The sequence below is a fragment of the Ruditapes philippinarum genome, unplaced genomic scaffold (genome assembly GCF_026571515.1).
Source record: "Ruditapes philippinarum isolate M1 unplaced genomic scaffold, ASM2657151v2 ctg4831_1_1_1_1, whole genome shotgun sequence".
NCBI classification, from domain to species: Eukaryota; Metazoa; Mollusca; class Bivalvia; order Venerida; family Veneridae; genus Ruditapes; species Ruditapes philippinarum.
In genome coordinates, this window is record NW_026851890.1 from 13,453 (window position 1) to 30,248 (window position 16,796).

The following is a 16,796-nucleotide window of genomic DNA, read 5'->3' on the forward strand; positions in this document are numbered from 1 at the left end:
ACTTGTGGCTAGCCATACAGCAAGCCACTTCCTAATACATAATCGTTGAGGTGCCCTGAGTAAAAACCGTCAGGGCTCACACTGGCTCAAATAAAATAATAGCCAATATTTTTTACTTAAAAAAATAATAGCCAAAAGTTCTGCGGACTATTCACGATTTAGCGATCAACAACATCTAGGTCATATTAGCCTATTGAAATAACACTTCTATAGAAATAACTCATTCACTGAATGCAGCCTTTTTTCTGAATAACTTACTGAAAAATGTCATCATCACCAATGTAATACAAATTTTCTGCCATAATAGTAAAGATTTTTAAACAGAACATAGCTTATTTTACCTTTAAATAAATATCAAAATTTTCGGTGTCGCGAAAATATGTGACAATCGGATTTTTTCTGTTTTCTGAAGAAATATTCACAATTTTGGTTGTTGTGCAAATATTTGGTTGGAAGTAAATACTTTTTAAATATTTTATCAATGTTTTCCACTGGCGATTTAGTCAAGCAGCTTAAAACAAAAAAATCAAAATTTGTCATTACTGCAATTTACGGTAAATTTTGGGTTGGTCAATATCCAGTTTATCAATTTTAAGAAGATTATTTTGTGGCTAATTGACGGATATTTGATGGCTATTATAATGCTGGACAATATCTTTTAAGTACTTAAACAATTTTACATCTCTCATGTATTTTTATCACCTGCATGTATTTTTATCACCTCGGGCAATAGTAAGCAACGCGTGACCGATCAATTAAATCTACCCTGCTGGTGTTAATTGGGTCCACTGCATTCATTATCGATTTTTACACCTTATGTAAACACTGCTAGAAATTTAAAATAATCGCCATATTTTGTAGCCAAAATGCAAAAATAATCGCCAATCTTATAAAATAATCGCAAATGGCGACTATGGCGACTGACAGCGTGAGCCCTGAACCGTGGTGCATGAAAATGATGAATGACACCTTTAAAATAGTTAAAAAATGAATGATTATTTAACCTACTCCGGTAAAGAAATTGTTAAGTTTTAAAGAACTGTGTCATTTGGTATTTCCTGCACTGCTTCTGGATCTGTTTTCACTCGGAATACTGGACCATTATAATCAATCCCCAAAAGTTGCAATTGTTTGTTATCAGAATATCCAGACTATTATCATTGAGTTATTAGGAAGTAAATTCTTTATTTTTTATTTCATTTTTTATATATTTTATACTAATTTCATTTACTGTAAAGTGAAAGTGATAACTCTAATTGAATAATCTTTCTATTGAAGTGTGTGAACTCTACTACTCTTCATGATTGGAGGAAATAAAAGAACCTACCTACCTTTGATATATATACTAAGTATATAATCTGTTTCACACTTCCTTTGTGTCTTTAATTGACAGTATCTTGTTTAATGAATTGAAAGTAAAACATGAATACAAATGGAACTGGCAACATATAGCATGTGACACCAGTAAGTTTACTTAATTTGTTAGCAACAAATGAGGTAAATAAATTATTAGATGTTTTATTTGTTTCTGAATTATTTACTAAACAAATATTTACTCTTTGAAATGTTTGTAGATTATCCTTTAATTGAAAAATTCTAAATCAACAATACTTAAATAATTAAAATAAACATTTAATAGCATTATGTTGTCGCTTATTTACTTTCTAGAAAAAAAATGGATGAGGGGTGAAGTGTCTTACTGATTTTGAGGGGTGAAGTGTCTTAAGGGATGAAGTGTCTTCAAAATTTGAGGGGTGAAGTGTCTTGCTACCGAAAATTATAGCAGACATGACTAGCAACTGCCTAACTAATGAATGACACTGCCTAACTAATGAATGACTATATATCATAAAATATTCTGATAACTCGTGTTAAATCGTACTATGGTGTATTATCAAAATCGGATAGGGCTTTTCTTTGCCCAGAAGTAAACCTATCACAAAGTTTACGATTTTACAAATAATTTCTGTACCCCACCCGGTTTAGCGTACAAAGGCTACCGACTTTATCTTTAATTTCGGACTTAAGGTCATATGTTGAACATTTACATTTCTCTCAAATTATGATAGAATATCAACCTTTTATTCTGTAAGAATATAACTGTTTCCAAGTCTTTGATTTTCAAATGCTTACATATTATTTCCGTCACATCAGTAAACTTTTGTTTGTGATGTCCGCCATTTGCATAACGTGACGTAATTGCAAATTCTCGATTCCCATTGGTTAGAATTTATGTGCATTATAAATAACGAAAAGCAGTTTTATAAATATATGCGAAAAGAACAGTATAATACGGAAAGTCATTCTGCCTATAAAATTATCAAAGAAGAAAATAATTATTGACTAATGTAACCATTCTTGATATCTGCAAATAGAAAGACCCTGCTGCAAAAATTATAACATCCTTTGTTCATGTGTACGCTCCCTTCGCAGCTCACGTTAATTCAGACAGTGAGCGATTGTGGAACATTCGACCAATGCGCAGGAGAGCAGTTTTCGGTCCGCGCCCCCTTCATTTTAACTTGTTAATTGTCGACTTTTCGCTTGGCGTGGTCGCGGGGCGAGACAACGAATGACACAGATCAGCTACTATAATTATTACGTGGGAACCATTTAAAACATAGTTACTAATATACAATATGAGCTTGACATAATAGTAGCGTAAAACTGCAATTAATGATCATCGTAAATTAGTGTAAGGTAAACTAAACGATCGTGTATCATGTATCGTATGTCCATGTTATTTTATTATATAATCACTACCCATAAATTGTAGGATCTTCTTGACAGATATTTTGTTACAGACAAACACAGAACATTATATATATCTGCAAGATCGCATTATATATATTTTTCTTTCATAAGCGTTTATTTTATATTGTGTGGTCTTTTTGCCCCCTCAAAATATGTAAATTGCAGTCGATGTGTTACAAATGAACTTGATATAAGCAGTTAAAATTGTATACTGGTTGTACTATCTACCGGGAGTGTTTCAAGCATTACTAGGAACACCATCATATAATACAGAAAAAGATGTAGGATAAAATAGTTATTTTCTATAGAAGGTACCCTTTTTTATGAAAATAACAGTTATCCAAAAGAAATTTTAACCATACATCAAAAAGATAGTTCTGTTAATAACCTCATATGATAGGCAGCCATCATTGTTTTTAATTATTACCAGGAATGACTTTTTGGCAATCAATTAAAAATTTAAACAAGAGGGCCATGATGGCCCAAAGTCGCTCACCTGTATATAGGCCCCTGGAGCGGGGCCAGTTTAAACCCCAGGGCTTTTATTTGAACAAACTTGGTTGTATATGTATGCATGTATATATATATACATACATATATATATATATATATATATATATATATATATATATATATATATATATATATACATATACATACATACATATATATATATATATATATATACATACATACATATATATATATATATATATCATATATATACATAATATGTATATATATATATGTATATATATATATGTATATATATATATATATACATTATATATATATATATATATATATATATATATATATATATATATATATATATATACATATATATATATATATATATATATATATATATATATATATATATATATATATATATATATATATTAATATATATGTGTATATATATATATCTATATAACTAAAAAAAAAAAAGTCAAGCTAATGAATGACCCCCGGGGCGGGGCCAATTTTGACCCCAGGGCTTTTATTTGAACAAACTTGGTAGACACTCATGAGAACATGTTTCATGCTAAATATCTTAGCTCTAGCTCTTTGAGTTCTTTAAAAGAAGATTTTTTTAAGTTTTTACTATATGCACATAGGGAAAATCAATGACCCCTGGGGGCGGGGCCAATTTTGACCCTAGGGCTTTTATTTGAACAAACTTTGTAGACACTCATTAGAAGATGTTTCATGCTAAATATCTTAGCTCTAGCTCTTTGGGTTCTTTAAAAGAAGATTTTTTAAGTTTTAACTATATGCATATAGGGAAAATCAAAGACACCCTGGGGCGGGGCCAATTTTGACCCTAGGGCTTTTATTTGAACAAACTTGGTAGACACTCACTAGAAGATGTTTCATGCTTTATATCTAAACACTAGCTATCTGGGTTTTTTCAAAGAAGATTTTTAAGTTTTTGCTATACACAGTCATATAAGGAAAATCAATGACCCCCGGGGCGGGGCCAGTTTTGACCCCAGGGCTTTGATTTGAACAAACTTTGTAGACACTCACTAGAAGATGTTTCATGCTTAATAGCTAAACTCCAGCTATTTGGGTTTTTTAAAAGAAGATTTTTTAAGTTTTTGCTATACACATATAAGGAAAATCAATGACCCCCGGGGCAGAGCCAATTTTGACCCCAGGGCTTTTATTTGAACAAACTTGGTAGACACCCATTAGAACATGTTTCATGCTAAATATCTTAGCTCTAGCTCTTTGAGTTCTTTAAAAGAAGATTTTTTAAGTTTTTACTATATGCATATAGGGAAAATCAATGACCCCCTGGGGCGGGGCCAATTTTGACCCTAGGGCTTTGATTTGAACAAACTTGGTAGGCACTCATTAGAAGATGTTTCATGCCAAATATCTAAGCTCTAGCTCTTACGGTTTTTTAGAAGAAGATTTTTTAAGTTTTTCTTATTGGTTGCCATGGCAACCAGAGTTTTTAATGGAATTTAAATTTTTGAACAACTTTGAAAGGGGTCCACCTAAGGATCATTTCTGTAAAGTTTGGTTGCAATTGGCCATGTAGTTTAGGAGGAGATGTTGTTTGAAAAGTTTGACGCCATTTTTTGAAGGACGCACGACGCACGACGCACGACGCACGACGCACGACGGACGCAGAGTGATGACAAAAGCTCACCTTTGAGCACTTCGTGCTCAGGTGAGCTAAAAACGTATGGAAATGGTCCATTACTGCTTATGATACTAAAGTTCTATTCAATATTTATCAGTTATCACACAGTAAAAGGGTAACAATTTGATAAACATTTGCACACACATTCAAAATATCATGTTGGGTCCAAATTGTTAGTCATACTACTGGTTTTTATATGTAAACACATATATGTGAATTGGAATATTTAAACTTCGAATTTTCTTCATAAAAATGCTATATTTTGTATGATATTAATGTGAAAATCACTTGCATACAAACTAATTTTTTATGAAAGAATAATTTGTAATATCTGGACATTCCTGGTACAAAGTGCCTCCCGGTATAAAGTACCTTGGGAATATTTTGTCTGAGAACACTTCTAAGTCTTCTCGAATAATGCCATCATGATAAAAAGTATGTATACCTTGGTAAGATGGAATCTGCATAATATGTTGAACAATATTTTAAATCTTGTTTTCATGAATATTGCTGTGAGCATTACTAAATCACAAAATAAATGCAATTAACTCAAAGAAATATGTTATGGCACAAAATGTGCCTTAAATGATTAATCCTAACGTAATAGAATTAGACTTATATTTCAAACAATTTCTAGATACATTGTACTTCATTTGTAGAAATAACAGTTCCTTTCGATCCGACAAAATCTTGAATTTGAACTAATTTACCTGATAATTTCATTCAAGATACGGATTTTTATGAAAAATTTGGTTCACGATACGGGCGATGGTATAGTATGGTTGCATGTATTATTTAACATTATCATCTTTCTTAATGCGCCTAATTGATCTATCTTTTTAGCTAACAAAACAATATCTTGTACACTATCATTCTGTGATAATTTTGTTGTTGTTGTTTTTAATTTCTCTTGTGTCAAATAAACCGTTGTCCTAATTTCTCTTACTTCTGTTTAAAGTCAAACAAGCCATTGATTTTCTGTCTATCAATTAACAACTAAAAACAATTTGAACATTAAATGATTATTTATTTTTATTCTTGTACATGTACAATCTTATTAACTTATGAACTGGATTCCTTGTAGAATGTCGTTACATGTCCGCCACACGCATGTGCTGCCTTAGGATCCAGTTGATCTTTGGTTGTAGAAGTCACGGCAGAAGTACTTAAAGCACCCAGTAAGCGCAGCTGCAATAATTTAGAAAAAAAGAATAAGCTCAAAACACTTTTGGTTATGGGAGAAATTTGAAAGTATATTACAACGAAAGGAATAAAAAAAATCATCAAAATTTTATTGGATGTAAAAAGGCATTTTTTTACACTTGTTGTTATCGGCTATTTAGCATACTTTTGCTGTAAATTATATTTTAATTGTTATTGTTATCATAGTACATGTAGTAGTAGTAGTAGTAGTAGTAGTAGCAGTATCAATGCAAATAATATGAGAAATATTGATGTATAAATAAATAAAGAAAACAATGGAAAAAAATCAGATTTGTACCAAAAATATACGACAATAAGAGGCAATAACAGAACATTATATGTCGGTTTCAAGAATACAAATGAGCCGTGCCATGACAAAACCAACAAAATGGGTTTGCAACCAGCATGGATCGACCAGCCTGCGCATCCGTGCAGCCTGCATCCGCGCAGTCTGATCAGGATCCATGCTGTTCGCTTAACAACTCTATTACAAGTAGAGAAACTGACAGCGAACAGCATGGATCCTGATCAGATTGCGCGGATGCGTCGCAAACGCACTATGTTGGTTTTGTCGTGACGCGGCTCAAATAAAGCTTACCTCTACTGCACGTATACCAGCGTCTGTGTGGACAGCTGACTTTTCACTGTCACTTAATGCAAATACATAGCATTCCTTTGCGCTAACTACAACCATCATTTGCTGAAAATATATTTGAAGTTTACTTATCTTTATATATCATTGAACTATACGATAATTTATATGATTTATAATGAATTCTAGGGATGGGATTAAATCATGTATTAATTAGTGTCCATGCAATCTATGTGTCGCCAAAAAAGCATTTGATTAAGATATAAAAATGTATAGCTATTTCAGTAATTTTATCATGTAGTAACATAGTAACGTTATTGTTGAGAGTAGAAAACCATCACTTACAGAGTGAGGTTCGTAGATAAACTTGAAAGATTCCCTCGCTGGAGGCTCCCTCGTCGTGTTGGTGTGATGATGTGTGTGATTGTGGTTATGAACATGGTGAGGACTTTGTGTTGTTGTCATACACTGAAACAAACCATGTTTTATTGTACATATTACACAGAATTATTGGTACCATTTTTTTTTCCATCTGTTGCTTTTTTTTGCAAATCAGTACAGTTATAAAGATTTTATCATTTTAGTATTTTGTATGGAACCCAAAATACTACTTTGTTTACATTTTGTTTTATCCATGATAAATCATCTTACATTTAGTGCTTCTTTTTTCAGGTAACAAGCATCTAACATGCTAGGCAACAAGCATCTAACATGCTCTAAAAACCATTATTTAAAAGTTATGAAACTCATATTTGCCCTTTCTGAACAAGTAAATATTTATTTGTTTCTGAGGCATGATGTGCCTTTACTTTGTTTAAGAAATAAAGCATATATGATTCAGATTACCTAAATACTATATTAATTTTATAAATGATAAAGCGGAAACATAAATACGCTACCATAACATATGAAACACAGACAAAACAGGCTAGTAGAACCCTGAGCATGATGTAGCTTCTCTTGGTCGCCGGCTGAGTAAGGCAATGATACTCGTCCACAAAGACGCTTCGTATTTATAGTTGGTCACATTTTATATTTAGTAACATATTATCACAATTTCAGTACAGTTCTAAATACAGATATAAGTAGACATGTCACATTTTTAATGGATCCATATGTTCACATCGCAGACGTAATACAAACGATCTTAATTAACCTATTTGTACCAAATTAAACTTCTAATCTTAACCTTATTGTTTGCACTTTTTCCTATTTAAAAATTTCATATAAAGGAAGAAATTTTTACTGAGCAGAAATATTTAGACGGAAAACCAACATTTCACTATTAATTTTATTATCTCGTTGCGTACGTTTTAATTAAATACATTATGCCTTAGAAACGAATATTTTACCTTCTTTAGAAAGAGGAATATCAAATTGTATCACCTTTATTTTCACCTGCACTGAGTATGAAAATAATTTGAAAATGTAAACACAGTAACATTTTGACTTCCATACCAAATACTTAATCAAAATCTTTACTGATTGGTTAATAAAGACAGAAGCAAAAAAAAAATGGTTCTGGGCAATGAGAAGCATTTTAGACACCAAAAAACTATAAAGGTGAGAAATAGCATTAATTCCTTTATGAGGCATAATGGGTTTTAAGATTTTAACAACAAAGCTAGACAGATTTATCAAAGTGGACAATGGACATCTTAGCAAACTCTTGTTATAGAGTTTGAAGTTGTTTTTTTTAATCGTAAGATATTTACTTAAGTAAATCGGAATCTATTAGTTAGTAAAAGTAAATTGATTATTAATAAAAAAATAATTCCGAATAACAGTTTATCTAAACGATTTAAGCAAATGTAATTTTAGTATGGTGCCAAGATTCAAATATCTTTGAACCTTATTGTTCAATCATTTTTCTCTGTATAAAAACTGCAAAAATATTTAAAAGACGGTGATTTTTTTATTGTCTTCAATATTTTGTAACTATTTGACCTTTGTAATGGTAAAAGTTTTGAATTTTTGAATTAACCTGTTGACCTATCTGTCCGAGATGGCACGATGTAACCATGGAGAGCTTAGATTGTTCTAAATTTGAGAGCTGACAGTCGTATATAAACAAATATTACGCAGGCAATGGACGAAAGGTAGTTCAGTACACTAAAATGTGAGAACTATATGTGACTTGTTAACCTAAATATCTGTACGAAACACATAATAAAGATGTTTTCGTTACCTTGTATTTCCTATATTGTTTCTAATATGGCACATCTTACTCTAAAAGACTTATTGTGTTTTAGTACGCTGGTAATAGGTAAAAATCGAAGACATCCCACAAACACACACGCACGCACGAACACATACACAGCACACCCTCTAGTGCACATACAAACACACTTGGCTTTTCAACGGTTTTCATCAAATGCTTCAATTACTTCACTGAAATAAAATTGTTTTTACATATTTTAATGTTTCAGGGTAATGTTATTCTGAACTAGAACTCCACGAGTCGGATGTGTTGCATTGTGAACAATATAATTTAGGAGAAATGGTGCACCTGTCATTATTTTGCCCGCCCGGGGGGGGGGGGGGGGGGCGGGCTGACCCAGGGGAATTTGACATCTTAAAATGTTTGAAGTCTAAATCCCCACCCTAAAGACAACCATTTTTGTCTAAATCCCCACCCTTGAGTCTGCTTGGTGCATCAAATGCCCCGGGGGTAGGGGAGAGGGTAAATATCTAAGAGATCAATCAATAAATACAACTGTTATCAGAAAAACAATGAAAAAAGGCTTATCATTAGGTAAAGAAATGAATCCAGATAAATGGGCCTCTGAAGTAAGGTATGTATAGTCCAAATGATAATATATGTATGAATTTCAGTTTAATAACTTTGATACTTTTCAAATGATTAGACTTAGAAGAAACTTATTAAATGGGTATTTTCAAGTAATAAAGGGGTATAATTCTGAAAATAATGCATCCACAGTTGTAGGCCTTCTTAGTATGGTAGTGGTAGTCCCACTAAATACCGGTACCTAGTTAAAATCGAAGACATCCCACCACCCCAACACACACGCACGCACGAACACATACACAGCATACCCTCTAGTGCACATACAAACACACTTGGCTTGTCAACGGTTTTCATCAAATAACTGAAATAAAATTGTTTTTACATATTTTAATGTTTCAGGGTTATGTTATTCTGTTAGGATACTAGCTATTCTGAACTAGAACTCCACGAGCCGGATGTGTCGCATTGTGAACAATATAGTTTAGGAGAAATGGCCATGAAAAAAATGAAATATGAAAATTAACACAGGGCAATAACTCAAAAAATAAAAAGTGCAGAGCAGCAGTTCTTGTGCAGTTTACTTTTTATCAATAAGAACTATCATCCTATGAAGTTTCAAGTCCATGGCTTTTATAATTTATGAGAAATGGCCTGGACAAAAGTAAAGTATGAAAATTAACAAAGGGCAATAACTCAAAAAATAAGAAGTGCAGAGTATCGGTTTAATACACTGCACTTCTTCTTAATAAAATCTATCATCCTATGAAGTTTCAAGTCCATGGCTTTTGTACTTTAGGAGAAATTGCATGGTCAAAAATTAAGTATGAAAAATAAGAAAGGGCAATAACTCAAAAATTAAGAAGTGCAGAGTACTGGTTCTTGTGCACTGCCTTTCGGGTCATTATAAGAAACATGCATGCCAATTTTGAAGTCAATCAGACTTATAATGACTGACTTACAGACCGATTATAGAATGTTACAAAGATATGAAAAATTCAAACACATGTTTGTATTAACTCATACAAAAACACAATAAAGAGAATAAATGAAGATTTTAGAAAATTCAATTACAGATGGCAAGAAACATTTAGAGAATATAAGAAAAGGATAACAGGATGAACAAATAATCAAACATATGATATCATGAATAATTGTCGGGAGAAAGCACACAAAACTTATTTTATAATATTGCACGTTTGTAACGTCGCTTTTCATTGGATAATCGTGACGTTTATATAGTTTTATATACACGGATGTTGTTGATTCATAATGAATATCTTACTTTTTTATCTAAAAATGATGCTTGCAGTATTATAATTTCGTTATAAAGATTGCTGACAGGTTATATGGCTGTACATAAACGGCTGTTTGTAATATAACCCTCGCCTAGCGGCTCGGGTTATATTTACAAATAGCCGTTATATAGGGCCATATAATCTGTCAACAATCTTTATAACTAATAATATTATACCTCATTTGCATATGCCCTTCTATATTTAATATGACGTCATCCGGTCCATAAACCGCATACAGACCGGGGGCGGTCCATAATTCTTATATGGACTGGATGACGTCATATTAAATATAGAAGTGCGTATGCAAATAAGGTATTATATTTTATTTTGTTGTTTAATGAATCTTTTTAATGAATTTATTGTTTGGTTTTACATAAATTTATTACATGTTGATCAAAAGTCATGATTTGTCTTTAAGTTGATTATAAATTTTATTTATACAGTTTGTGAAAATCTTAAAGTTCGGTGTTTCTTTGCCTGTTTAATTTTATTAACAAAAATTGAATTACAAAAGAAGAGCATATTGTTTTTTTGCTGTATCGCTTGAAAATAATAATAAAAAATCCGACTAGGGTTTGAGATATTTCACACACTGAACAAATAAATTATTATTTGAAAGCAAATTATAGTAAAATGACAGCAACAAAAGGGATGAAAGGATTTAGATTCGGTATAATATAACAAATAAAACATGGCCTTTCGGGCAAAATGCAAGTTTACGGACTGGTTGGTCAGACCTTGGAAGGTATATGTCCCTCAGCTGCGCTTCGGGCCATATACCTTCCACAGTCTGACCAACCAGTCCGTAAACTTGCATATTGCCCTCAAGGCCATGTTTTATTTGTTAATTATACTGTGAAGTAAGTGTATTACAAGGGAAAAATTCATTAAAATGGATTTACAAATGTATTGCATTTTTCAATATTAAGAAAAAATCTAAACGTTCAAGTAATGTACATCATACATATTTCTACCTAGAAAAAAATTAATTATTGACAAAAATTTTTGTTTGAATGAAAAAAAAACAAGAAAGAAAGATTTGGTTAATTTAAAAAAAGAAAGAACAATTTTACAAGAAGAAAAATCGTTCACATATTTGTTTCATAGTAATGAACATTGTAATATTAGAAGTAAAAGATAAGTAAATGTTTAAGTTTAAATGAAATCCCTTATCCCAAATGATTTAGTACAAACTTAAATACATTTACCTAGCTTACCAGACCAGTATTTTAAGTTTTCTTTCTTTTTTATTTCTCTGATTGCATTATTACTAACTTCAAAATATTGTAATGGAATGTATGAATATTCAAACATCTTGGTGTATCATATATATATTTTATAATATCACAGCTGGAACTATAAATAATCTAAAAACAATCTCTCGATTATATAATCTGTTACCATAATGAGCAAATTACAAAAACATGTCACTGTTTTCTGTGATTGGCGTCCGCGCCGAAGCGCGGCGCCCTTATGGAATGAAATCAGATTTTGTGAAAGGGCGACAGCAACTTCTCGAGCCTTATAGTCGGTCATAATAAAAGCCGATCATTCCGATCGGTATGAGGGTGCTTGATTAAAATCAAAGTGCTGCAGCACTGAATGCGACGGACATGCAACCGGAGGGACATTTAGGCTTCTTTTAGAAAAAAAAAAAAACACAAACAAAACACAAAATATATAACAGAGAAAATTTGTTCCATACAAGTTCGAGATTTGTAGAGCAATATATTTTGTGTCCCAAATTGATATAATTCAGATTTTCGATTTCAATTAATATTAAGCACTTAAATACAGAATGAAATTTATGCCTAAAAACTCTGGTCAAACTTGTAAATCAGTGTCCTTATCGATTTATTCTAAGAAATGATATGTAAATAGAAAAAAAAACTATCAACGAAATATTTCTAGAATAAATCCAGGCAAATAAACTTCAAACATAATACATTATACATTTGAGAATGCTATTTAGAATTGCTTCGTATTATATCATAGTGGGCATACAGACAATAAAAAATAAGTCATTTGTATTTTTATTTCTCTTGGATATGTCTCATTAAAAAAAAATTGGTTAAAATCATCAGCAATTAATAGTGTATTTCTTAGATTTTTTTTATTTACAAGGTAAAGATGTAGAGGCCAGAGCACATCGTTTTAATTTTAATTTAAATGTCACTTAAGCACTACAGTGTTTAGTTGTCCTTTTCAACTTCACACTAAATTCCATTTTCAACTAGTTTGCTTCTTATAATTGTATAGCATTTCTAAAAGTATTGCATTACAATCCGCTGGTTTATTAATTACATGTTTAATGTGTACTTCCTAATCGCCTGTCCAAAAATCAGAACAGGTGAAGCAGAATCTATTTTTAGAATAGCGAAGGTTAACTCATATCATGACCTAGTAAAATATGTAAACAAACCACAAGAATCGGAAGTAGAACTGATATTACAACTTCCTTACCATGAAAGACTACATGGCGGTAAAGTGTCTTACATGCATTTTCAAAAATAAATATTTATACTAACCATTGTACTGTATCTAATATATTAATAACTGCTGAATATTCAGCTAAACCCGCGGTATGAGTCACGAAAATAGTTCTTCTTTTATTAATGCGCGAGTTATCCTAGAGTCACGAAAAACTTTTGATTTGTTAATAATAATGTTTTGTATAATGTAGAAATATTTATGTCCTACTAATAATGTCTTGGAACTCAGAGGTTACACCTTTATTGTAGCATAATTTGCTGTCCTACTTTTTCGACAGCGGTAAATCGTTTCAGCAGTAATTTGCATATTGCGCAATAATACTACGGGACTACAACGTTTTTATCAATAATATACGTTCATATTTTAACTTGGATAACTTAATTTGAAATTGAAAAGGCTTAATATGGAAGACATTAAGATATCCAGACAAAGTATGGAAGTTTTGAAGGATCAAATTCATGTACTATTTCTTGGGCTGTTAATTGGTTTAGGACACATTGCGCGAGTGTAGCCAACGAAATCCCATGTGTAGATGACTTAGCTCTGAACGCGCCTGAGGGCGCGTCCGTCGCAAAAATGTCTCGATATGTACAATGAATAGCGAACTGGAGAATTTCGCAATGCATGAAATAACCTTTTCCGTCTCTTCGTTTTTTTAATTTATACATTACTTGGATAAAACACTATTTACAAATTTAATACACAAGTTTATGATAGAATCCAGCGGTGAAACCTCAATTTATTTCGTGCCTGACTAAGGTTAGCATCTTGGTAGAAGTACTCTATCTCATATAGCTCACAAAAATTAAAATGTATTCAGGGACATACAACAGCTGTTTTCATATAATGCCATCAATTAAAATATTCTTCGAGTTAGACAATTCCAAACACAATGACAGTTTTAAACACTTTCAGTAAAGTAGGTTGGCTTAAAGTAAGATACTTCACAGATATATATGCTGTGGGTGAAGCAATCTTGTTTAAAATCCTTCAAGGTCAACTTTTTCTTCCTTTTTTGTACAGAAATACTGGAAGGAACATCAAAAATAAGAACTCCCGCATCCATTATTCGCAGAGAGGTCCTTTATATAGACGTATGTAAAACAAGTGAAAGATTTCTAATGTATAGTGATAATGAGAAATTCATATATTTGTTATCAAATGAAAACACGCAATAAGTTATTGAAGGGAGATAACTGTACTTTCAGAATACATGTATTAGCGCCATAATTGATTAAAGGGAGAATAATCAAACAAAATTTATATTCTTCATTACATTGTTGTCTCCCTTGCATGATAACAAACGTGTTCAAAAGTTGGTATACAACTTAAAGAATGTCTTTAAATTTTGGAGACTACATTTCAGATGATTCTTGTTTGTTTGATTTTACAGCGCACAAACCCAGTATATATGGCAATGAAACAGTAAAGATGACCACTGAACTGTTACAAACTTCAAAGCAATTCCAGGGGTCAAAACTTCCTTACCTGCTGGAGTTTAGAGGTGCATGGACTCCGTTTATTCAAACCCATTTTAAGTCGCCTCTTACGTAACGATTATGCAGGGATGAAAGGTGGCTGCAATCCTTATGCCTCAATTATCAAAGGGAACCCCTCAGCCACAATAGGCTTTTGGCAAGTTCAAATTTGGCCCATAATGTTTAAGATAGGACATATTGCGATAATTTCCCAACAATGTGACGTCAGTATAGAAGAACATCAACATAAAGTTCCGTTACCAAATGTCGAATATTTGTTATACATCGAGATACCCTGTTTATATCAGCAAATTTTTTTCTTGAGATTTCTCGGAAGCTTATTCAATTATCTCTAAAATAAATGTTAAAAACAATGTTTTTGAAAACTGCACAAGAACAAAACCTCTGAGCAGTTAACAACTGTTTTATTGGTAACCTGATGCACACATAAACCCGAGAAATGAACAAGAACAAGAATTCTGAAGTATTATATACTCTATGACTAGAAATCTTAAATACTGTGAATTCAAATAATTTCAAAGTCATGAAATTTCGTAATTTTGTCAAAAATGTCATTTTCGTGGGTTCTTAAATTTGTGGATTGTTTTTGCAAACAATATTACATTAAAATAAAATATTCGTACAAACTCAATGGAAAAAAAATCTGGTTTTCATTTTGAAATTCAATGGAATAAGTAAGCAAAATAATTGTCAATAAAATATTTATTTTTCATAACAGTTTATTTTTAACAGTTTATAATAGTTTAACTTTTATATACATTCAAATTGGACATTAAAATCGGAATATTCTTTTGGTGATATTGAAGTACAGAACATACATTTCTGGTTAAATTTATACATACATTTCTGGTTAAATTTATATCCTTAAAATGACATTATACCCAACCAAGTGTAAATGGTCAGTGAACAGGTAAAAATAACTCAATGATTTGCCTTAATTATTGTCAATTTTATATTGTACTATGGCAAAATTATCAATAATCCATGTCACCAACAGAACTTTCTGTAAATAGCATTCAGAATGTATAAGTAATGCAAATGAGTGTGGCAATCTTTCCATAACTTTGGTAGTTTTTTTTTTCATAACACACACGTTTATCCTATAAGTTATAAATCATTGGTCAATCACAATTATAAAAGCCCATCTTTACAGGTATAGCGAAAAAAAAAAAGAGCATAATGTCACTTTAAACAAAATAATATGGCACTATAGCTTTATAAGTTTATACGTTCCAGCACAGTCAAGTGAAATTTTGAAAAATGACAATATACATGTACTATAATCAAATAACTTATGCAGTGAAAATATATTTGCTGAAATGGTGTAATATTATGATAATAAAAGAATTGTCCCGACAGCCCTTACGATGTTCGTAATGCTAGTATAAATATGGTGAATAATATTGCAAAATCGGTCATAAATTGCACACAACATAAAAATTATCTGGAATCTTTTCCAAAAATCTCAGTACTATTTATCTTGAATTTGATTTTCTTAAAACATCTTTGTTCATCTGGAGGCATGCAACTTTAAATTAGGACAAGTCCAAAATAAAAATAATCATCTTCGGGACACCTCCGGGACAGACACCTTATATCCGGGACATTCCCTGACATTATGGCAGGTATGTCAAACTCAAGCAGATAAAGGATAGCCAGAACATATTGTTGCAGTGCCAGAACCAAAGCAAAGTCAGTACATTATCATTATAGATGCTTACACGTAGCAATTATCACCTCCCCTGGCCAACATTTTGGGGGTCATTCCTAAAATATCATATTAACAGACTCTCCCATAATTCTAAATTCTAGTAACTCCATGAAAACTGATTAAAATCTTTTACATATTGGTGTTATAGTAACACTTTGCTGCATATATATAAAATAATTTGAATACTCACATAAATCAGCTGTTAAAAATTATCTTTTTCATATTTTGTCAGTACACCATTTGACAGTCTCTAATAACCAAGGTATATAGAGTGATTTTTTTTCCTTATTTTCAAGCAAAATCGATATTTCTATTGATAAAACAATACAAATTTAGCTGTTT

At 31.6% G+C, this 16,796-nt stretch overlaps 1 protein-coding gene across 1 annotated transcript; it reads right to left on the minus strand.

Annotated features, from left to right (window-relative positions):
• Positions 1-5,919: 5,919 nt before the first annotated feature.
• LOC132741932 (uncharacterized) lies at positions 5,920-7,752 on the minus strand. Its single transcript, XM_060730204.1, has 4 exons — positions 7,607-7,752; positions 7,053-7,175; positions 6,714-6,815; positions 5,920-6,100 (listed from the first exon to the last, which is right to left on the minus strand). The coding sequence occupies exons 1-4, from the start codon at positions 7,652-7,654 to the stop codon at positions 5,975-5,977; spliced, it is 399 nt and encodes a 132-aa protein (XP_060586187.1). The 5' UTR covers positions 7,655-7,752; the 3' UTR covers positions 5,920-5,974.
• Between the last annotated feature and the right edge of the window lie 9,044 nt (positions 7,753-16,796).